General features: G+C 36.7%; 1 protein-coding gene across 2 annotated transcripts; it reads left to right on the top strand.

The window, feature by feature from the left end:
* Positions 1–23,784, top strand: LOC129727177 (uncharacterized). Of its 2 annotated transcripts, none has more exons than XM_055684718.1 (3): positions 1–765; positions 23,058–23,215; positions 23,289–23,784. In XM_055684718.1, exons 1-3 carry the CDS (start codon positions 711–713, stop codon positions 23,511–23,513), a joined length of 438 nt encoding a protein of 145 aa, XP_055540693.1. In that variant the 5' UTR covers positions 1–710; the 3' UTR covers positions 23,514–23,784. The 2 variants fall into 2 exon arrangements, with proteins under 2 accessions (XP_055540693.1, XP_055540695.1); XM_055684720.1 differs by lacking the exons at positions 23,058–23,215; positions 23,289–23,784 and adding exons at positions 22,495–22,649; positions 22,713–22,982.
* The last annotated feature ends 1,085 nt before the right edge of the window (positions 23,785–24,869 follow it).

Raw genomic sequence — 24,869 nt, 5'->3', positions numbered from 1 at the left:
AGGCCTCAGTATATGATTGACCGATCCTCAGTGCAGAACGCTTTTCTCGAACAACAATAACAACAACGACAACCACAACGACGACAGCAACACGGACGTCTCCGACCGCATCAACCGATTAACTCCAGCAAGATTTGCCGCGATCACGCATTGCCAACTCCGTTCGGCTATAACATCGAGAAGCGAACTGAAAGAAAGAAAAACGGGCACAAAAAAAGCAGATCTTCTCCGAAGTGATTCGTAATTCTTTTACCTCGCGTGCACAACCTTCCCTTCCGTAACTAATTTCGCAAACCTGAGCCAAACCTGTGCGCCCTGTGGGTACCTACTCGAGTACACACACCTTTACCTGGCTTGCTGCTGCTGACCGGGACTCTGAGTCATTCGTTGCTGCTTTGCGCCGGACTTGCCATCGCGTCGCCTCGAGAGCGATCGAATAAAGACCCGGTCCAAGCCCCGAGAAGAGATCATTTAAAGGCAGCTGCAATCAGTGCTCGATCAATCATTGAGCCGTGAACGTGACATTGATCGGATCGACCAGCAAACGTCTAGCATATCAACGTGATTCCACACCACACCACCAGTGACCCCAAGACCTCTACAGAACGTGTGATACCAACCAGCGATTCGGGCCAGGAAGTGCTAAATATCGCGAGTGTTTGAAGAAATTCCAGTCGAAAAAGCATCGCCGCTTAAGTGCAGAAGAGAAAATGAAGTGTCTAATCTTATCGTTTTTGGTCATTGCCTTTGTGGTCGAGAATAGCGGTAAGTGCGAATTATCTCCCGTTCGACCTCGAGACGAGGGCCGATTGTCCGCGATTGACCATGCGAATGTGCCGAAGAGGGGAGGGGTGAGCTAGAGAGAGGCGGTTTTTTTATTTGGTGCAGTAAAAAGAAGCCGGATAATGATTAGCGTTGTCTGATGTGATGTGAAAGCGTGAAAAGTGCTTAAATACCATGTTTTACAAAATGAAAATAGTCCATTGCCTAATTAAAACCCGTTCAGAGCACCTTTCGCCAAACTGCGTCCTGTCGTCGAGATCATCCATCATGACAACGAACATCACGAACGCGTCAGCCGGTTTTGCACCCCGAAACACTGAAGCATGTATGATGCATGCTTGTGCTGTTGCTTTTTTTTTGTCAATACCGAGCTCAGATAGTGTAACGGTTTGCGGAGAATGTTTTATTAATTGGCTACCATAACGAAGTGGAGCGGCAATAATCATCCCATTTATCCTACTTTTCCTGGCAATGCTATTTTGAAGTTCATGGCATTTTCTCAGTGGGGTTCGCTTATACTGGCTGAATGATGACCGCTAATCTCGCTCGCTCTTGCTCTTCATTCGCTTCTCTTTCACACACGTGTGTACAATCGAAGATAATCGGCACCGCCAATGGCAAAACGGTGTACATATCAGTTGTGTTTTACCATTTTATTATTGCATGTTTGACGTTTGCCTTACTAAAGCACTGTACAATTAAGTTCGCGTGTGAACCATTTAATCAGTGGTGACAGCGAATAGGTATCTGCACTGATAGTATGTGACATATTGCAAAAACCAATCATTCGTAGTTCACTAACGAAGTGTGTTCTATCCTGTGTGTTTATCTGTTTATTGTTAATAGGTTACAGTCAAGTTATTCCAATCGGCAAAAAACTGCATGTACATTCGTTTACATTTTATGTTTTTATGTGAAAGCGATGATTACCCCATGGCATGCGCTTATTTCGTTACAGTCTCTGCTAACAAGTAAATGACAAAAAAACACAAAAAAAGAAACTAGCGCATCGATTTGTTCAACAAAAAACACGTGGCACGTGGCTAAAACGAAGGAAAACTCTATACGCCGCGCATCCAATATGTTTAAGCGTAAAAGCCCAAACTAGTGCCAATGACGGGGGCCTAACTAAAACAGTAACGAAACAGAAAATAAAAGCCACGAAACAGCACTAGTTGTTTTCACGTTTTCGTTCCACGATACCATACCCAAGCGCTTCCAGAAGCTCGAAAGATCGCTTGTTCTGTCTTTGCTGTACCCCCTTCTTTTATTATACCTATTGCCGTTTATCTTCGCAAATGATTAAACAAATTGTTCATGTTGCTCTCCGTTTTTTTGCTACCCGCATTATTATTATAATTGGTTTTTACGCATATTCCTTTCTTCTGCACGCGATAGCGTAGAAAGCGAGAAGGAAGTTCGTGATTGTTTTGGAATGACCACAAACCAACGTTGTTTGATTAGTTTTAGAAAATTGAGGAAATTGATGATTCGCGCCGTGCTAGATATACACCGCATCAAATTAAGTAAAATTTATTGGTTCGGATGAAAACCTGCTTAGCACATTATATCATCGTACGATCTATTCATTCACTGCCACAAAACAAGTCCAGAATGAAACGTCAATATTATTATGTTAATATTATCTCCCGTTTGATATGGCTTCCTCAAGAAGTGGTTCAGCAAGTCGAAGGAAATGACTTAATCATATGCTGCCCTTCATGAACGCATACGATGCGCATTCCCTAGGACGCCACTTATTCTATGGCGTAATTAAATTACGATGTTCTAGATGATGAAACGGAAAGCTTGCATTATTAAATGCACTTTGCATAAACAGTTCTAACCTGTCGGTATCACGCAGCGTGAAGGAATGCGAAATTGCAGTTTAACCGTATCATGCGTCGTCTTAGAGAGGACTGTACGATGTACGAAGCCACAAGTAAATACTGACGATGTTTAGCTGGAATAGCTCAACTTCCTCATGACCTCAATAGTAGCCAGAGTAACTCATTGGGATAATAGCTTAGAAGTGCTTACGAGACCCAAGGCTGCTTCTCTAATATTATACTCAATTTTCTGAGTTTCACTACTGATAATATACAATATGATATTCTATCAAAACGGTTATTAGCCTAGTCGGGTCCTTTGTGTTAAATAAGGTGTTTCTGATATTTTCGAAAACAAAGAATTAGAACGAAATCAACAATAAGTTCAATACCTTGGACCTTTAAATTTTTTTTTTTTTGGTACCACGATATTATTATAATTTCAGACACAAAACTCAGGGTAGAGCAATTCCACAAAGAATGTCCCAGTTTTAATATTTTGTTGACTTTTTTTATTTAGCTGAACTTCGCATAAATGTTTATATAGGTAAAACATGCCATTTTATGCTATTGTTCTGTTTTTTTTTCTGAATCACCACTTATTTTTGGGAAGCTTTGTAAATTCTATGTGAAAATAAATATTGGTCATCACAAATTCTTTTGTTTGGTTGGTGAGGCATCTTCGATGGAGTTGTAGATAATAGTTTTGCCTTTTCAAAAATAACATACACCCTAAAAATAAGTAAATAAATCAAAAGATAATTATCTCAAAGAGTTTATTTTTTTTTTAAATTTATTCTTTTATGAAAATTACGAAAAAATAAGCTGAACATTACTGGCTGCCCGATCATGGATGAATGAGAAACGATGAAGTTAACATTTTTCAGAAAAAAAATAAAGCCATAACCCCTTATTTGATTGGTATAAAGTCTTCAGCAAAGTTGTGGACATTAATTTTGTCCTTCCCAAAAATATACACTGCGAGACAAAAAGAGTTTTTTTAGAACATAACGTAAAAACATGATGAAACATTGAATATCTAAAAAAAACTCACATATTATGGATCTGAGTTTTTTTTTTTTTCAATAAAAAACTACACTACAAGCTAACCAAAAATAATTACCCTAACTTGAAGATTTTTTTTTTCTTCGGAAGGAAAATTTGTTATCTGCAACTTTGCCGAAGGCACTATATGGCTAAATAAACCGTTTAGATGGAAAATTGTTACGAACAAGTGACTCCTAAAGAATTTTTTGTGAACTGAACCAATTTATATAAATTGAATAAAATTCAACAATATTAAATTTTACATATCTATGCAAAATATCAGTTCAAATTTGTAAGAAAAATTGGATAGAATGCAAAACTATCCCCAGGATGAGTATAAATTTGAAAAAAAAATCATTTTTTCATCACTTGTGGTAAAAAGTTGAATAGCATTTTTTTGTTCTCTACTAATGCTCACTTTCTTATACGTTTTGATATGTGTAATACAAGTGATCAATATGCTTTCCTGATTTGTAAATCGTAAATACTATATACCAATTATACAATATTGGGAGAAACAAAACAAGACTTTAAAATTCATCATCCTAGAGCAGGGCTGATATTTATTATCGCTTTTGCACGAGAGTGAAAAATGGTCAATAAGCACAATGTTATCTAAGGGAACATCCAAAAATGATGTAGCTTTTTAAAGGTTTTTTAATTAAGTACGGGGAGCTCCGTAGCCACAAGGTTACAGAGTTCGCCAGATTTTCCAGATTTTCCTTCCTGTGTGTGTGTGGAACCTTTCTAGATCCCACTGTCTGGCAGTGATATAGTGAAAAAAAGACAGTTGCAATTATATTTTAATTCTGCAACTATCTTAGTTTCGGGTTCTAGAAGGTGTTAGGTCTACCTACCTTCCAAAGGCCCTTTACAGAATGACTGTGTACTTGCAGCACATTCCGGAGTAATTTTCCAATCGGTAAGCCCCGCCTTAAAATAATATTAGAATCTTACAGATTTTATTATTATTTTCAGATTTTCAATTCATTTGATACATTTATATCAAAAAAATTGACCCGTATTTCATAGCATGTTATATTTATTGACAAGAGGAGTGCTAAATAGTAAAATGAATAAATCTTACCATATATACGTACTAAAATATAACCTATGTATGTACCAAAGATTACCTTAAATCTGATGACAAATTGCTAAATTACTACAAAAAAAAATTGAACTTAAAATAATAATGATAAATTTAAAAAAAATAAGCAAAAAAAAGAGAGACATTTATTTGCAATGCATTTGCTCCATTCACGGTGGAAACACTCGGATTTGGAACACTCGGACCTGCACACAAGCTTTCATGCAAGCCTTAATGTGGAAAGCAAGCGACGCTCGTTCCAATTGTCACTTTCTATGCATGAACAATTTTGAAAGTAAAAAAAAATATCACTTTTAAACTACCTCCCACATGTTCACTTTACTTATCTTTAGCCGCATCGTTTTAATGTTCACTTCCTCTATCACACGGGATTCGGTAGTCCCAATTGCACCCCAAAATTAGTTTTTTTTACGAGCCGATACTGGATTCACTCTACACCTTCTCAAAGCAGTGTTCATCAATCCTTTCATTCGTAATACCCTTTGAACACACTGGACTCTGAATGAAGGCTTCTCAACTATGACTACAACACGAATTACACCCTCCTCCACGTATTATAAATCACGACAAAACGCAACAACTTCGGATGCAATAAACGAAGACAAAACCCGCTGCAAACGACCGTGGCGCCAATTTCATCGAATTTCATTGAATAATCTCCACGGCACTACGATACACATCAAGTAAAACTTTCGCAGCTCACACAGCATAACAAAAATTTCTGAAAAAACTCACTTCGCGATATTAAACAAATTTTCTTCCGAAAAATCGCACGCGCGAAAATTTTGACGTCCGAATCCGGCCATGGCCTGCTTCTTTTTTTTCCTGAACCAATTTTTGTTGAAGCAGTATTTTTCGGGAAGGGGCCGTTCCTAAACCACGTGGCCATATTTTGATCACTTTTAATACCCCCCGTACCCCCCCCGTGGTCTTTCGTGGTCTTTTGGCCAACCCCCCCCCCCTTGCGACTTTAACCACGTGGTCTTTTCGTTTGTCAAGTGCCGAAAATTCGCTTGAATTTTTTACGTTTTCATTATTAAACTTTCAGTACATTCTATATTTCTAAAATGGAAAAGTTTCTTTCTTGACTTGGTGGCTACAATAAATTATAAGTCAAGAAAAAAAGACCACGTGGTCATTTCGTTAACCCCCCACCACCGTGCGTGGTCTTTCGTGGCGTTTTGACAAACCCCTCCGTCACCCTCTTTATGACCACGTGGTTTAAGAACGGCCCCGAACCTTTATAACATATTAGCTCGGAGGTCTGACGAGCTCGAGACGTTTTTCAAAAAAATCGCACGCGGCACGCACTTGCTCCATCGGCAGCTCGTCCCAGATCTTGGAAATAAGCTTTTGAAATTGGTTTATAGTGCTAACTTCATGCTCGCTCTGCTTGGCCATATAATTATAGTTTCATGAGCTGTAACAATTTTGTGAAATATGTAGAATCCTGGGTTCTGGTCGTAATTTCGCAAAAATTGAGCCTCAAACTTGTATAAAACTTTTTTTGAAATTTTGACGTATAATTACGTCTTACGGTTACGTATATAGGGGTACAAATCGAAAAGCCAAACACATCGAGCGTGTCATGAAAATTATCCACTTTCAAATGCTTTAAACTTAGAGAGTTTCGAACGGATTTTCTTCATTGTTACAGCAATCGATTGAAAATTTAGTTATGCGTCCAGGGCAGCAAAGCTAGGCAGGCGACTCATTCGATCACAGCGTTCCACACGGGCCAGCCGGTGGACCACAGTACTGTATAACATTGCTGAACACGTCCGGACATGTTAAAAAATTTGTCCTGATTTGTCGTTGGTTTGAATCTTAGTAGAATCAGGCCATTCGGTTGTCAAAGGACTTTTGACATGGGTTATTCTCAGGCTCTCCACTACATACCCTTCCTTCCAGCTGAATTCTATAGTACTGACTTTCATCCTAACAGAAATAAATCCCCTTAAACTGGTCTGAGTAACGTATACTAGTTCTCTTCAGATAATTGTAATTATGGCGCGATCTTGGCTGGAGGAATGAAGTTTCGATAAGACTCCTTCCTCTTGACAAAATATAAGTCCTATTTATAATGAAACTGACCAGAGGTGAAGCATTGATTCCCTCTTCAGGGAATTGTGATTGTGACGCGGTGTTGGTAAGAGGAGCGAGGTTTCAATAAGACTTCTTCCTCTTGACATAATAAGTCCCTCTTAGAATTAACCTGGCCAGAGAGAAGCGTTAGGTGTTGTCTTTCTCCATGGTAATTTTGCTATATTGGTAGGATAGAAAGGGGCTCGGTATAGTAGAGCAGTAAGCTTGAAACGAAAGGGTAAACTCTCACACACAAGCACGGATATAAATGAAAAAGCTTATCATTTACTTCTATAGTGATACTGCCAGTAATATGAAGTACGGAGTACAGAAAACACCTGGGCAAAATCAAAATCGATCAAAATGTCTCTGGTCGCATTGATGAGTCCACACAGAGAAAAAAAAAGACCGACTATCGCAATCCTACGTTGACCTTGCGGTCGTTTCTTATAAACAAACTTTTTAACTATTTTCCTTCAAGTTTGCACGTTAATTAAATAACTCAACTTTATGTCAAAAATCGTAAAATACTGGAGTACAGTAAACAATAAAAATTGATTTCATTATTTTCTTTTTGTACAAAAATTCCAAAATTTTAATAACATTATACATTATTAAATTTCACATATCTTGACAAAATGTGCCAGAGACAGCACACAATTGGTTACGGTAGAACGACTATTCATTGCGATAATCGTCTTTTTTTTTGCTTCTAATGGCGTCAACAGTGTTTTTCTAAAATGAGTATTACACAAGTTGTGTGCGGAGATTTTGGAAATCACTGTTTCCATCGATCTTGTAATGATATTTCTCAACTGAAACAGGATTGAGTAAACAGAAAAAAACAAAACGCCTTCTCAAACGAATAACAGCGTGTATCTCTTAGATGTCCGAATGTCAATTGACTATCTGTTCTTTGTACGAGAGCCGACGGTCGTTCTAGATTTACGAACGAATGCCTACTGCGACGCACAGTAATGTAGAATTCGTTTTTGCGACAATGGTTGCACCGATCCTGCAACTCGAAAACGAACTGTTAAACGAAGCTACACTCAGTTGTCAATTTTTCGTACGGCATTTGACAGCGTTTGTTTTTTTTTTTTGTTTGTATTTTTAAATTACACCATATTTCTTTCGGGCGTATTCCGGGACAGAAAATGTTTGATGTTGGTATAGTCCGGGAAGAAGAAAAAACAGCTACAGGCCCAAAGTGTAGTCCTGGTGTGCTACACCTTAAAAACAAATTCGACATAACGAAGCGAGAGAAATGAAAGTGTTTTTCGTTTACAAACATGATTTTCAACAAATTTAATGCTTGTTACAATTTATAGATGCCCGAATCCGATGAGTTAAGTCATCTGTTAATTATTGGCAAAGCACTATGAAACATTGATGTATTGTAATATCTCCCGAGTGTTTGCTGTATTCCGCACTCGTATTATTAGTAATGTCAGGTTGTTGCATTGTAAGTGACATTGCTAATATTGTTATAAACACTTCCTATTTTCTACTATACTTCCTATATTCTACTTTTGTTGCGCTGAAACTTATTTGCAAGTAATGCAATACAGGTCGGACTCGATTATCCGGAGTATCGATTTTTTTTACACCGGAAATCCGAATGTTCCGGATAATAGAATCACAAAAAAATTATTCAAATTTGTAATCAACGAACTTGAAATATTTTTTTTATTATGTTTATAGAAAGATGCAGTGGCGTAGCCAGAAATTATTCCTGTGGCAAAAAGACATTGATTGATTTCACTTAACTCGGACATGTCCCAACCATGCCGAAAGGGACAGAAATGGCAACAATTATGCCAAAAGGGATAGTAATGGTAAAATTTCAAAATAAATATTTCGAACAAACCACAAAAAGAAATGCTCCGGATAATCCAGTCTAAAATTCCGGATGATGGAGTCCGACCTGTATTTGATGATGTTCAAAAAGTGCAAAAGATCTTCTAGATATGCTTTCGAAAACATCTAAAGATATAATAATGGAGTCCTGTCTGTCTGATCCATAGATTATAGAAAATTTATTATCATTCTTCCTGTTTTTTTTTCTTAATCCACCTTTTTCGTACTTCTTAAAATATTTCACGTAAATTCTCGTACACCAATATTCTACGACTTACAATTTTTTTCAAATGTTCTTTTATATTTGACCTGAATAATAAGGTAAAACTAAATGCACAGTTTCAACAGAACCATTTTCAGAAGGTATCTAATCTAATCGAGATTTTTTTTATGAAAAACGAATATGATCAAACGATATCTTGGCATGAAAGCAACATTTGTGCAAAATTTCAGATGACTCGAACTTGTGTGGAATGCCTCATTTTAGAATAGATTTCGATTCAGAATTTCTTAAAATCGAGCCTCAAATTTAAATTCAATTCTTCGAAAGTCAAGTTTGTTTGAACAAAACAAGCCCCTTTTTACCCGAACAAATAGGTAAGGTTCTCTCGAAAGTGACATTCTCACTTTTGATTTAATCCCATTTTCTGCATGACTAATCTACGCTGTTATCTTGCTGTACTCTTACTCTTACTGTTGTTTCCAGGAAAGGGTTTTCCAACTTGTTTACAATGTGTCGATTGTTTCCCCTACCGATTGACTGAGCCGGCATTGAAAGTAAAACCTGTTTGCATACCACTTGCTTGAAATGGTTCTATACTCTCTTTGTCAAGGCATGAAACGAAATGCGTAATTTTCCTCCCTGTGCAATAAGACTTCAATAGGAATGAAATTTGTCGGAATCAAACAAACTTAATTTCAATTTAAGTTGGGCTTTGTATCAATTACTATATGCCAAATATTGTAAAAAACAGAAAATATAATATTCTGTTAAAAATTTTATTCAATTATATGACGTGTTTAATTGGATCGTGGTTGAAATGTTTATAACTGTTATAGTAAAGCATCATAATTTTTTTTGCTATGAAACATTTCACGATTGTACGATTAATAATGTAACAGAATCTTTGGCAGTGCTGCATAGTGATAAGCTTTAGATCAATACAAATAAGATTGGACAAAACAATGCCACTTTTTGTTCTTACTATAATAAATAAATTTTGTTGTCTTGTCCAATCCTGTGTTTTATTGTGATGCTCTTAAAAAAGCACTACTAGATTATTAATAAACTTTATAAACTCGTAAACTCATAACAGAGTTTCATAGAAAAGAAAATGCAGATGTTTTCCGCATGACTCATCTACGCCGTTCCAGGAAACTGTTTCCCACCTTGTTTACAAATAGTGTTGATTGTTTCCATGCCATTTGGCTGAACCGGCATTAGACACAAAAAACCTGTTTGCAAACCACTTGCTTGGAACGGTTCTTAACTCTATTTGCCAAAGAAATGAATCGAAATGCGCAATTTTCCTCCCTGCGGAATAAATTAATCGCCAAGTGTGGTGACTAAACAGCACGCGTTTGTACTGTGGAGCACCTGAGGAATGAAGGAAACAATTAAATTTATTCAAATTCATTTCAAGTATCGAAACTATTCACCATTGGAGACCGTCTCCGCCCGTGTTTTATTCCGCACATATAGGGTGCATGCTGTTTGATTGCAAAGCACGAATGCAAATTGATCCAGTTGATTTGCGCTTGAAATAAGAACAGGTTCGGTAACCAGTTGATGTGTCATGCCTGGGGCGGAGTTCTATGCTGCACAGTAATTTCTAATCAGCCAGAGTGTCACGCTGCTGCTTACACTCTGTAAGCAGGCAACATTGAAACTTCAAGGTCGGCTGGTTGCAGCGCAGTTGCTTATTTTTCTGCTTTCCCACAGGTATCCGAACTCGACAGTAAACCTGATTAAATGAAAATGCTCGGACGCTCCCCACTCATCATCGGGAGTACGTTCCCCGCATCCTACTGATCGAATTTATCCCCTTGGAAAACCAGTTCCGCACGTAGCAGCAGCAGCGCGTTCCTGTGCATATAAATGCTGACTCGCCACGCAATTGTTCCCATCTTTACGTGGATCCGAAAGCTGCCGGTGGTTCGTCAATCGATTATGTCGAGTACATATTTGAAACATTCAGTAGCTGAAGGCGATTCACCGTGAAATGCTGCGGTTGATTTACCGAAAAATGGGTAATATCGGTGCAAAGGATAATTCGAGATAACTCAATTATATGGTTTGATGAGCATCTCCTTCAGTGTTTTTTCGTTGATGGCTCTATACGACAGATGGTATGCATACGTTGCTAATCAAGTACGTATCTACTGTTCGTTTGAAAAGTCATCCCTCGCTACATGTGCGCTCTTGTTTGAAGCATGAGCTGGTAAAAAGCTTGCAAATCAGCTTAAACGGTAGAATGAGGCAATTTAGAAAAAATACCCTAATAATTGTAAAGAATCAAATCAATCTTTATAATTTAAACGAAATAAAGCAGAAAATTGATGTTTACTGTACACTTTTGTGGACTCACATCGGTGTATTAATAACTGTTAACAGAAGCAAGCTGCTCACCCAGAATTGTTCGGAAGAACTTTCCCTTTTGTCTGCCCAATCCATATCATCGCCTTCGCATATGGGCCACTCAACGAAAAACAACGACTCGCACAGTGCAGGGGAACAGTTAATGTGATTACCCACAATAAGCAATAAATTTTCCGTTATTTTTCCGTTTCGATTTCCTAACGAAAAACGGCAGACCGCTCTTTCTTGCATTATGTATGGCAGTTGGGCTCAGGTCAATAGCATTTTCCGGAATAGCCAAGGTTCTTGCCATTCTAGAACCGCTAGAACAAAACAAGGCATTACGGGCTGGCTGCCTCTTGGGTAGACTTGCTTAGTAATAATGATATCGGCAGCTTAACCACAGACTCTGTTGCGGTATCAAATAACGTAGTTTATTATATAGCATTTCTGGTAGTATTTTATATGTTTTAGGAGCAGCACCGCTGCTTCCGCTTCTTAATACGTAGAGGGTCGTGTATTATTATGTTTAATTTCAAGAAAAATGGCGTAAGCAACTCAGCGTCGGAAACAAGTTGCAAATTTGTCTTCGTAATTATTGTTTTCGATAATCGCAACACCGTTGGTGTGAAGCGATAAACATTCCCCAAAAGCAACGAATAAACTATTCCTTCCGCCTAGTCATTGGTCGTTAGGCTCGTCCCGACAGATGACTAAGCAGATACGCGCAAACCATCTCAGATAAAATTCATCTGCGAAAATGACTAGCGTGACCTTCTAGTCCAAACTCGTAAGCCGCGCTCAGGTCAAGATGGGAGTCCCTGGCAGAGTAATTCAATCGACACGGTTGCGTGCAGTAGCCTAGGAGCGAGCGTGTGGTTTCGAACTGCCGAATTGCAATGATCAAGAAGTAAACCGGTGATGATCTGATGTACAGGTGGATTGAAAAGTAATGATTTCAGAAAACAATAATCCCAGCCCGCCGTTCGTTTAGTCATCGTTAAAATGAAAGAAAGAACACGCTAATGATCGCAAGGAATGTTAATGACTCCTATTCGTTTGAATAGATTTCAGAACTACAAAAAAAAACTATCAAATTAGTCACTCATTTTTGATTAGGGCTACGCATCAAGTTAAGTCAGATTTGTCTAACTATTCAATTTAAACTTGTCGTATTTTTAAAGCTGGAAAAGGATGACACAACACAGTACAGTAGGATTGTTTTAACGCATTTAATAATTTTTCAAATCGTAAATTATAAAAGGCATCTTACCGATTATAGAAACCCAAATCAGGGTGTCTGGTCATTTTATGCTATTTTCTAGGTACCGAAAGTTGCAACCATATCTTTCAACATTGCATCTGGGGTTGATTTCTAGTCTTATAATATTTGGTTATTTTTGACAGTTTTACAAAAATCGTAAGTCGTCATCTAAAACTTCCAAAATGGCGTGTTTATTCGATTTCCCGTTTCGAGGCATCTTTATGGTTTCCAAAATATTCATATTGGATTTGGCGTTTTCGGCCGTGTTCCAGCAACCTGAGTCAACATCTTGAACCTAAAAAAAGATCGAATTCCGGTCTCCAGATATCTTTCCGGTTTCAAAAATACCCATATTGGAGGGCATTGAGCCTTGTTTATAGCTCTGATTAGTCGAAATCTGCGTTCAATAGTACAATAATGAGCATCATGAAATCACAATTGTCCACATTTTGATAAACGCTTAGCTAATTTTTCAATCGATTGTAGCAAAAAATGAAGGAAATCCTTTGAAAACCAAATAAGTTATTGGCATTTGAAGTAGGACGAGTTTCATGACGCTCTCGATGTTTTCAGCAATTTTACCAGCTGAAGAATGTTGCCGTAAAACGTAATTCTACGTCGAAATTTGTATGCCTGCTACGTCACTGTAACTGTAATAGTTCGGCTTGACAACTCTCTCACTGTTACTAGACTCTATTGTTGCTAAATTGAGCATATATGTTGAATAAGGCTTGTTTTTATTTTTTTTATTTTCTAATTTGTAATATTTTTGAAGAAGGGAGGGGTGACATAAATAGAAAACCCTCTACTGCCTAAATTAATTTTCAGACGGACTTCCAAAAAATCACTATGAATTTTTATAAACTTTTTTTTAATATTGATTGAAGCTTTTTAGAGGTGTAACTGGAGACCGTCTCAAGGCGGCACTGCGCACTAGAGGGTTAAAGTCGGTGCTGATATTTCCCAGTACTTTTGCATAAAAGTGAAGAAAAACCACTATAACGATAGTGTTTGTTGCTACCTAAGGCTAAGACTAAAGAAGAGTATCTCCCACTTCGGTGATCCGTGTTGTATTCATGCAGTGATGCCATTCACATTGAAAAACTTATTTCCAAAGTTATGCCCAGTTCCATCTGCAGGCGCTAGATTTTCCGTCGCAAGATTAATTCATTGACTCATCTAAACTGCACTTTCCGCACAGCAAATGTATCTGCAAACCCCTGGGGTTACATTGTGCAGTTCGATTAGAACGATTTTTGTTATTTGCGGGCACGTAACACACTGCCACTTTTGCTTCGAGCTCGAAAGGAACTGTAATTGTCATTCGTCCTTTGGCTTATCTAGAGTGTTCGTATGTTATTAGAATGTCATCCGAGGTAACGCTTAGTATTGCCACCCCTCCGGGTCTGGAGTGTGATATTCCAGATCCGTCTCCAGGAGAAAGCAAATTCTCGCCCGATCAGTGACTCTATTTCCAACTCACTCTCGCAACGCATAAGTCCAAAACCAGTGGTGGGCACCATTCCGCTAATTCGCTAATTCGCTAATTAGCAACGCTAAATTTCAGTTAGCGATTTAGCGATTTCGCTAATTTTTGAGCTGGTTAGCGAAACTGTTAGCGTCGCTAAAATTTTGGCCTTCGAAACGCTAATCGCTAATTCGCTAAATTTTGTGGAGAAGCGACAATAGAAATATATAGAAAAACTGTGGATTGCTGATGGCGTACGTAAATTGCTTCAAAAGATGAACATACTTTACTGCGAAAGTTACTTTTGTCAGTTTTTTTACCCTAGAATGGAGTTCCAGTTATCGTACAAGCCACAGGAGCATTTTGAAGAACAAGCACAAGGTCCCCGATCAGAAAGACTAAACAAAAATGTAACAGAAGCTGTTAGTTTGTTATACAAAAAACCTTTCAGGTTGTGTTTCAAATTAGATCCCGTTAGGTGTTAAAATAACAGAAATTATAACAATAAATATTCTACTAATATCAAACCCATATCAAGTTTTGTTACTAACGTATCAGCTTTCTAACAAAATGAGATAGCATATGGAACAGTATAATAACAACCATTGTTATAAACTACAGGTTTTGATAGAGACAAAAAAAAATTTGAGATTTGTCTCAAAACAACTTTGTTTCAGGATTTGTTTTTAAAACTCATTCAGATTATATTTTGATATCAAAAGCATATGGGAAAATACAAAATCGTATCAAATTATGTTATTTGTATCTCGTGTTGATAGAATTTTTAAATTTTCTTGTTATGCTCTTCTGATCGGGTCTAGATTGAATTTTTGGCACACCAAGAACTTTGGTAAATTGCAATGCGCTTGAAATTATGAGAACTTTGATTCTACTTTTTCGATTCAGATAATAATTGAATTTTCATGAAAACATTCCTAAGAGTATCTATTTTCAATACAAGCTAAATAACTTTTGTTATTCTTGTTTTTACAAAATCAAATATGAATACCGTTTCGTGAACCTCTTACTGTAAACAGCTTTAAAAAGTAATTGTTTTCGTTTGTTTAACCAAAACAGATCAAAGTGGTCCAAATCTTACAGAACATGAGCAATAAATATAGTGATAAGTCTATTTACATATTAAAAAGTTAGCGATTAGCGATTAGCGAAAGTTCCGCTAATGTGGGTTTAGCGTTTAGCGTTCAGCGATTATCGAGCTAAATTTTCCGGTTAGCGACTTAGCGATTAGCGTCGCTAAATTTTCGGTTAGCGGTGCCCACCACTGTCCAAAACGTAAACGAAAAACAGTAATCAATTTGTAGCGTTTGTTTTCTAATCGTACACACTCAAATCTAATGACCAAGACTTTAACAACTGATAAAATCAACAAAGTATTTTATAAGTTTTAATTAAATGTTTATTATTGGGCTAAGATTGGTAGAAAAATCGATCGATCAGCTGTTTCGCTGAGATAATTTCAGTGTATATGGAGAATGTTGGCTATAAATATAATAAACTTTAAGCTTTCTTAGGACAAAAAAGTTCTATTCAAGCAGTTCTCGCATGATAGATAAACATAAATACTACGTACCTATATGTAATGTGATGAAAATTTTAATATAGGTATTAGCTTTTACGTTTATTTTTTGCAAGCAACATTTCTCCAGAAAAATCGAGTTTCTGTCTTCCAGTTCGAAAACCTGCTGACTCGACGATCCATAAATTTCTTAAACATGTGGCATGAACAACTTGTGTATCAAAAATTTTATGTTTTTTGTTCTTCGGCCAAAAAAGTAAACCTTTAACCGCTTCGAGGCACGACTTCCGGATGCCCGATTGCAAAGGCTAAGTTAATATTTTAGACCTTTGTATTCGTAGTATCCGTACGTACGGAGACCACTTGAATTCAAGGCTGTTGCCAAATTGATTTTACTAAACTTTCAAAACTTTTCAATTGATTCGAATGTTTTATTTTTTAAATTGATCTGAACTACGCAACGGTTGATCTGAACAGTACGTGCGTTGTACGGTAAGCGGTGCCGCTAATAATAGCAGTACAGTGCTTTTTCGATTTTATCACGGTCTAAAAAATTTCACCGTGACTTTGGCGAAATGATGAAAATTGAATTTTTCAATTGATATTTATGATATTTTGAGTAAAATGTTACACTTTCATAATTTAATGGGATAGACATTCAACATACAAACGAATGATCTAGCATTAGGTGTCTCTTCAGGGAATTGTGATTGTGACGTGGTGTTGGTAGGAGGAACGAGGTTTCGATAAGACTCCTTCTTCTTGACAAAAATAGGTCCTTCTTATACTAAAAACTGATCTCAGGAATATTTATTCTCTCCAGAGAATTGTAATTGGCGATATTGGCACGGGGAACGAGGTTTCGATAAGACTCCTTCCTCTCGACATAATAAGTCACTTTTAGAATTAACCTGGCCAGAGAGGAACGTTAAGTGTAGTCTCACTCCAGGGAATTTTAATTTGGCGATATTGTTAGGATAGAATGGGGCTCGGTATAGTAGAGCAGTAAGCTTGAAACGAAAGGGTACACTCTCAAACACAAGCACGGATATAAATGAAAAGCGTATCATTTACTTCAATAGTGATACTGCCAATAATATGAAGTGCGGAGTACAGAAAACACCTGGGCAATATCACAACGTATCAAATGTCTCTGGTCGCAGTGATGAGTCCACACATGGGAAAAAATGTTCTACATAAAATTAGTTCATAATATTTATCTCCATAGCATTTTCGCGAACTTACTTAAGGCAATTATACATGCAATATGCATATGATTTGTATTGCCCATTCTTAACCATAGTTTATCGAGTTTAATGCTTGTTTATGTGAAATTGCGGAACCGGTAGATTTTATAATTCTCAAATCGACGCTCTTTGGGATATAAGCTGCTCGAATAATACAAAATTTTTGCTCCTAAGTCAATGAAATTCGTATTTCAGGGTTCATTTTTTACAAAATTGGTTTGTTTAGCTGTTCACGGATTTTATATCTTTGTCCTTCGATTTCTAAAAGAAGAATTAAAATCGCTCTGAATCGCTTGAATGACAGGTGGTACATGGGCGAACTGTCATTGCAGCGATTTCCAGCAGATTGCAAGCAGTTTTAATTCGTGATTTAAAACGATAGAAAATTTTCGAAAATCACTTTTTACTTAGAAAATGCAGTTCTTCCAGATGATATAAAAAACTGATATAGCAAGCAAAGCAAAGCCTCGGTGGACAATTGCGGGGCTAGCGCTACGATCCTACTGACACTAACAGTCTGTCCCGAGCCGAGACTCGAACCTACGTCGACTGGGTTGTTAGGCCAGCTTCGTGCCTCGAGACCAGCTGGGAGGGTCACTGATATAGCTAAACATCCCAATTATGACACAACAAGTTATGAGTAACAGATATGACACTTGGTTGCTCTAAAATTGCCAGAAAACTGATCAATTAAATTAAGTTCATAAAATTATGCACATACAAGAACACAAAGCACAAGTGAAAATTATGTTTCAAATACACTACCTACAACTGAAAAGTACATTATTCTCGATTTAAACCTTTTTTTTTTAAAGCGTGATAAAAACGAAAAAAACGTAAGAAAATCGAACGTGAATTTGGCGAATAGTGATAAGAACGACTGTTGATAAAATCGAAAAAGCACTGTGAAACACTTTATCTCCTAAGTTTTTCCCTCCTATTCTCTCTCTTCAATGTTCTCTTACACTCATTTCTCTACTGCAATGCAACCCGGATTGAGAATGAGTGATGTGAATGCGCCAAATCACTGTTTTTTCTAATGCCGTTTTGTAACTTGATGGTTATTAATTTAGGTTACTCCCTGTCTCAAACTGCCTCTATCTTCAATACTCCCGAAACTCCTTTTTTTCATCACTGCTGTTTGTTTTTCTTTTTCGTTTTACCGAAGGACGGTGAAGATCATTTGGTTAGGTTTTCAGCCCAATTCGAAATTTCGATTTTCAGCAAATTTTATTGCATGACAGTGGACAATGTACATGAAAGATTCCATCGGAGTATGACAGGATAGCTCGTTACAAAGACGAAAATCTAGTGTAACTGAAAGGGTACTGCGTTCATTGGAAGATTGGTTATAAATTATAAAGAATTTCGCTAATAAAAATAATTCTTAGCAGCACTGCTTGAAGTTGATTTTTCTGATAGTAGAAAGAGCGTTTGTTCTTGAAAAATACTTGTTGGCGATGTTTTTTTCGTTAATACTACATACGGGACCGTCTTTTCCAGAAACTCATTTATTTTAGTACAGAAAATTGTATAAAAACAATGTTTTCAGCGAAACAAACTTTTATGCATAAATAAGTAATTGTTCAGAGATCGTTTATAACGAACATTGAAAGAACGAAATAGATGAAAAAATTGCTTAAAGGGATTCCGGCAACCATAATGACGGCAATATAATTTTGACTATTTTTCTAATCGTGAATTTCTTTCTATTACTCAAATTTCTATGAAAACTTTATAAAATGTTTTCAAGAGTTTGTACTCTGAAAACGTGCAAACAATTTCAAATTTTCGAAAAAAGGCTTGAAATCTCTCGAAACATGCTAAAATTTTTAAAACTATGATTAGAAATTTATTATAGCCATTCTTAAACTTTAAACTTTTTTAAGTTACGCGTTTTTATGAAAAATTATGCCAGGAATATTTCCAATTAAAATTTGTACATCCTCGATACCTATTACTTGCACTTTCTAAAAATTAATAACATATGCAAATTTGCTAGAAGTGTTCCACTCTACTTTGAAAATTACTACTCGATGAAAATAATGTCAAAAATCAAGTTGAAATTAATCAATGTTTCCTAGAGAAAAAACGAAACGAAAATAATTTAGCATGCATCTACAACAAACATATGTATCAATGTTTTTGAGTTTGTTTTATTTTTTTTTTTTTTTGCTAAATCATAGACAAATTGAGAAAATATTAAGGAAAATCACATGTTTTTTTATGATACAAAATATATTTTGCATCATTTCATTAGATTTCTGAAATTCAAAGATTTTTAAGACAGACTCAATACTCTACAAACGTCTTAAATACGATTTGTAAAATTCTATTAAAACATTTTCTACTAGAGGTGGGAAAAATTTTCTACCTCCATTTATTCGAATAAAAGTAAAAACATCAAAGCAGAACACAACCCGGGAGCATCTTGTCATCTCCCATATAAAGTGAATGTACCCCGTTTTTTAATCAGATTAGAATAGGCTTGGATAGTTTTGTAATGGACGCAATTTAATTAAAGGGAATATAATATTGTACCATTATGAAATTTTAATAGTTTGCTTTACGGTCCTGGATAGCAAAGCAACCGTTAAAATGGGGAATATATTTAAAATTGAGAGAACGAGGATGTACCTCTTCGAGTTGTCCTGTATAATAAATAAACATGCCATTTTTGGTTATTCACAAAGCGGGCATCTTTTATGTGAGGTGCCTTATGGAACCCTTTATCACAGGATTTACGGTTTACAATTACAATTAGAATAATTATATGATCCGTACCAATATGACAGCTTATGGGTATTTTTAAAGTCGATGCGCAGCTTTATTAACAAAATTCTACGGTTACATTAAAGCGGTTGTAGAAACCGATAAGTAGATAAACCTTGACATAAATTGTAGAAATAAATAACACCAAGGAGGGAAAAAAAGGAATATATCTTGGTCAAACTTTGTATGCAAGCTACGACATTTGTAACTTGCATTCAAATAAATGTTGAAAAATAATACTTTTTCATTGTTATTAGTTATTTGGCTTGCCTTGTGTTGCTAAATTGAACATATACGCTCTCGAAAAACCAATAATATTAACAAAACGGCTTCAACTTCTATTTCTTCCTTTTGTAATTTTCAACAGTTTTGAAGGGGGGCGGGGGCCGACATAAAATTAAAATAAAATTTGCATCTACCATATTTCGAATCGAATAGCTTCTTCATTATTTAAAATAGTGATTTTCGCAATAAAAAATAGAGGAAAAAATCATAAATAATAAAAAACCTAAATCAATCCACCTAGCACCTAGATTAACATGAACGCTTAAATCCAATTAAGGTATATGCACTCTTTGAGTTCTAAAATATTGATGTTGTAATTGAAGTATAAAATATGAAATTTTACGTAATGTTAGTGCTTAAGAAATAGCGAAATAGAAGAAAAGACTCTTAATTTCGAAGAATTTAATCACGAGCAATACCGGGAACGTTCAAATAGTACGATACCACATTTAAATTATGTTGAGGCCACATATACAGTCATACCTCGATATAAGGCAACCTCGATATAAGGCAACGTCGATATGACGTAACTCGATTTAACGTAGCTTTTAATTCGATATAACGTAACTTTTTTAAATTGCCGAAATTAAAGTACAAAAATTATTTTTAGGGTGTCTAGTATTCCGAATAAATGTTTTAAGTAAGTTTTGAAACCAATAAGAACCGTAAAATGGGGTAAAATTGACATTTATTTTTCCAATGTTTTGGGACTGGAATGTTTGTCTACGGAAATTGTCTTAAAGGGTCATAAGACAGGTTTATATATACTCTTAGGTGTAGGGATATAAGTTTTTGCGCACTTTTAAGTAACCATCAAAAAATTTTCATCAATAAAAAAATTATTTTTTTCGTGCTTCGATACAACGTTACTCGATATAACGTAACGAAAATAAAAATAAAGTTGCCTTATATCGAGGTATGACTGTATTGATCAGAACAGGTACAGTTTTAAAAAGCCTCTGATTTTTTTTTTTCTTTCCATAACTTTTGAACCACATATCAAATTACTGTGAAGTCTGTTATTCTGTTATTCTGTTATTAAGTTGAGAGATGACTCGTTCGTTTGACACTAGTTATGTTCAAATAAGTCGTGTAATCTTTGAGATAGTAGACTTTCGTTGTTTTAAAAATTCAATACATAACGGTTGCTTAAGTTCGATTATAATCAAATGAAATGGGAACGTATAGGGCAACCAAACTTTAAAACCAAGTGTCCAATTATAATTCATTAGTTAACGCTTAACTAGCCCGTTCATTTGTTATCAATATTGTACAAATCGGTTGTGTAGTTTCTGATATGATGAATGTGATTCTCACATTTTGATACATTACAGACCAAGTTTCAGCCCGATTCCAATGAAATTCAATAGGGTGCTATGAGGCAGCTAGACCTTTTATTTGACTTTAATTTTTTGAAAATCGGTTCAGCCATCTCTGCGAAAAGTGAGTGTGTTCAAGTATTCTTCGGAATATGTTTCTTTTCATAGCTAGATTTCACATTTTTAAACATAACAGGCAAAGTAAGCGTCCGATTGCAAAACAAATCGATAGGGTGTCATGAGGCAACTAGATCTTCCATTTGACACTGATTTTATTAAAATCGGCTCAGCCATCACAGAGAAAACATGTTAAAAATAGTACTTTGTAATGACTCTCATCTAGCGATCAAACTTGACCCTGCCACAATGTTCAGAGTCGACACGTCTCTCACACAACCCTGTGGCTACGAATAAAAGCGACAACTCAACAGATCATTTCATACAAATTAGACAGCTCTTGTAAAGAGGTTCTATCTAATCGCACATCAAGTGCCATCATATAATTGTACGTAAAGCGCTCGACTCGTCACGACTAGAATCCACGATCCATGCGCTGATGACTCCATCGGTACCATAAATGTGCCGTCGCGCGTTTCACTGGTAGAATACCAGACGTCGCAGCTGCTGGAGCTGACAACGATACGATGAAGTAATAAAATTACATATAATCGCATTCAAAATTCATAAAACTCATTGAGTGTACGTCATCGTTTCGGTTCCGATGATGTAACGATAGAGGGGGCTCATACTAGGATGCTGTTGGCGAGAGGTTGCCCATCATTTTTCCACGGTTCATAAAATATCTGCCTGTTACACCACCGTAAGGTAAATATGGTCCATGCGAAACCTACCGATAAATCGTCAAACAGAACGAAGGCGAATTGTGTTGCACATTTCATTTGTCAATATTTTATCGGACCATCAAAAGTAGACCTATGTAGCATTTACAGTTTCAGAATGGAAAATAGAATAAGCAACAAAATGTGTGTTCGATATGATATTGTGTTTATCATAATAAATGTCATCGTTTGCATGAAACTCATCACCATTCGTGTGTATTATACATCCCCATCGCATGATTCATTTGCATGTTTCACAATTCTATCTATTTGCACGAGGACTGTTTCTTGCTTTTGTGTCTGCCACCTAATGGAGAGCTGTTTTTTCCCAAGCACATCTGCATGTCAGCACGTGATCATAATCTACCGTCTGAATTTTCCGTGGAGTTCAATGTAAGCATCTACCTGTGAGATGAGAATTAACCTTGGTAGGACAATATTTTTCGTTCAACATTTTGTTTTGCACTTTACAGTTGCCGCTCCAAGATACCAGGTTTTGGAACATCGTGATGGCTTTATTCCGGTGTACATTCGGTACGGAGATGAACCGCTAGCCGACATCAATCCGGCATTGGCTGCGGCTTTCCACGAACCTGTGACGCGCGTTAGCCGTGCTGAACTGGCACAGGTTAGCATTTCTAACGAGAATTCATTGAAACCAAATTGGATAACACAGTATTATATTTCACAGAAATTACAGGCGGATGATTCTCCATTGAATAATACTTCCAGTAATTCGACGTCCCATTCGGCGTCCATATCGGCGTCGGACGAAATTCGAGCAGCTGCGAGAGCAGCCGCAGCAGCCGCGAGGGCCGCCCCTACTATCTAACCTGTACAAACAACGGGGATAAGGCGGACTCACACCCAGCAAAACAGTTACCCGATTCGACATTTTGTTACACAATTCTGTACTGAACAAGAGACTATAAATAAAGCCATACCAGAGCCGTAACAATAAGATCCATTGTTTACACATTACCCACCACCAACTTTCTCCGATAGCACGGTTTCAGTTTCGATTGTATCGTTCCAGATGCGAAACCCTTGAAGTATCAAAGCCTTCCGAAAAAAGATGGATATGTGCCTGTTTACATCCGTGTCGGCAATACTCCACTGGAACAGATCAACCGTGATTTGGCTGCAGCCTTCCAGGAGAGCAACGCCCGAAGCATTCGAGGAACAGTGATTCAAGTAAAATTGAAAGACTTCAACAGATATAAATAACAGTATAACTCAACCTTTTTTTTTCTTTTCTTTATTCTAGCAACTCAATCGGGATGCTCGGTTCTCGTCCGAATCAAGCAGCGAGGAAGCAGTCAATCTAATTCCGAAACTGTTGAATCCGAACTACCGAAGTATCAGTGACTCCTTCTCGAACTCCAATGAATCCAACTCCTCCGAGCTGCTTCTGAACTACATCGCATCATTAAAACCAGCGAACAAGACAACAGTGGCCAAGACAGCAGTAGTATCTAACAACGTAATTTAGTGGAAGGCTAGAAGATTGCAAGCGCTAAATTAGCCAAGTCACACTGCCACCGTGAGTGACTAACGAAACAAAACTATACTGCCCTCTGCGAGAGAGAGGCGCGAAAGTTTTTACATTCATCTTCATCAAGTTTATAAATATTTAATATTCATTATCAGTTTTAAGATTGCACTGCATTTTATACGTCGTAACATGCTTCTATGATAAGGGACGCGAATAGGACTATTAGAACGAATGAATAAAACAGAGAAAAAACGCAACATGTAGGAAATGATGGCAGTTTATTTTCATTGACCCCGATGACATTCCATCAGTTGTAGCGTGATTATTTGACGGTATTACTTCCCGGAATCGTAGGGCAACGAGAGGTGAATTAGTCCACTGAGTAATTTTGGTTTACAAATTGTGACCAAATTGTTGAGAAAAACTTACGCCCTACTATCTTTAACGACTTCGTTTTTCCCATTAGATAAACACGAGAGAAGTAAAGGTAAGAGTAAACGCTCAGTACTCCGAATTTCATCATCGTAAATCGTCCAGAGTCTAGAACACGCAGAGATTGGACGAACGAAATCACGTTATTTTTTTATAAAATAGCTTAGAAATCCAAATTTTATCTTCTGTTAAGTGAGTGAACCCTGTTGTACTTTAAAGCTTCTAGAGCAGGTTTTTAGTTGATTTTGCTTCAGCTATATGGTATTATAGTTATAAATTTTTTTAAAAGCGGTTTGGTCTAACAAAAAGCATCTATTATTATTACCGCATTGATGAAAACGAAAACTTTTCCAACATAACCCATCATGGACAAGGTGTTCGATTTTTCGAACAGTAATATAGAAGTTTTTCACACACAACTGAGATGAGATAATCATAATCAATTTTCCGTGTATGATAGGTGGTAATGTCGGGTACAAAAAATTATACTGGGTACTTCTCACCACTCCAACTGAAGGAAGAAGGGCGTTACGCGCAAATGTGTTCCAGAATAAAATTTTTCAACAACTGTAAAACTATTGATATTAATATATTTTAGTAGCTAACAGATGATATTGTTTTTGTACCATGTATCAATATTCTGCATGCATTTTTTTCACGGTTGGACCCAATGTAGTGTAAAACGACCAGTAAAAAAACTCGGCTGTGGAAAGTCGATTTTTTTTCATCATTTTTTCTTGATTAGAACAAGGTAAGCCCACGTTTTGAAAATCACGTTGACGAAAAATCAGGATCTAGGTCTGTCTATAATAAGTTAAACAAAAGTCATATTTACGAAAACCAGCTTTGTACGTGGCATACACACCCTTTTAATAACTCTGCTGAAACAGACCGTCCATTAAAATAAAAATACATTCGCTG

This window comes from Wyeomyia smithii, chromosome 3 (genome assembly GCF_029784165.1).
Source record: "Wyeomyia smithii strain HCP4-BCI-WySm-NY-G18 chromosome 3, ASM2978416v1, whole genome shotgun sequence".
NCBI lineage: Eukaryota > Metazoa > Arthropoda > Insecta > Diptera > Culicidae > Wyeomyia > Wyeomyia smithii.
The sequence above is the reverse complement of the archived record's forward strand: the minus strand, read 5'-3'. Positions and strand labels throughout refer to the sequence as shown.

What these genes read in the sequence shown, in the direction of transcription:
- LOC129727177 (XM_055684718.1), top strand. Translation starts at nt 711, where the DNA reads ATGAAGTGTCTAATCTTATCGTTTTTGGTCATTGCCTTTGTGGTCGAG. An exon ending in CTTTGTGGTCGAGAATAGCG is followed by an intron (nt 766 to 23,057) that starts GTAAGTGCGAAT and finishes GTATCGTTCCAG; the next exon opens with ATGCGAAACCCTTGAAGTAT. An exon ending in TTCGAGGAACAGTGATTCAA is followed by an intron (nt 23,216 to 23,288) that starts GTAAAATTGAAA and finishes TCTTTATTCTAG; the next exon opens with CAACTCAATCGGGATGCTCG.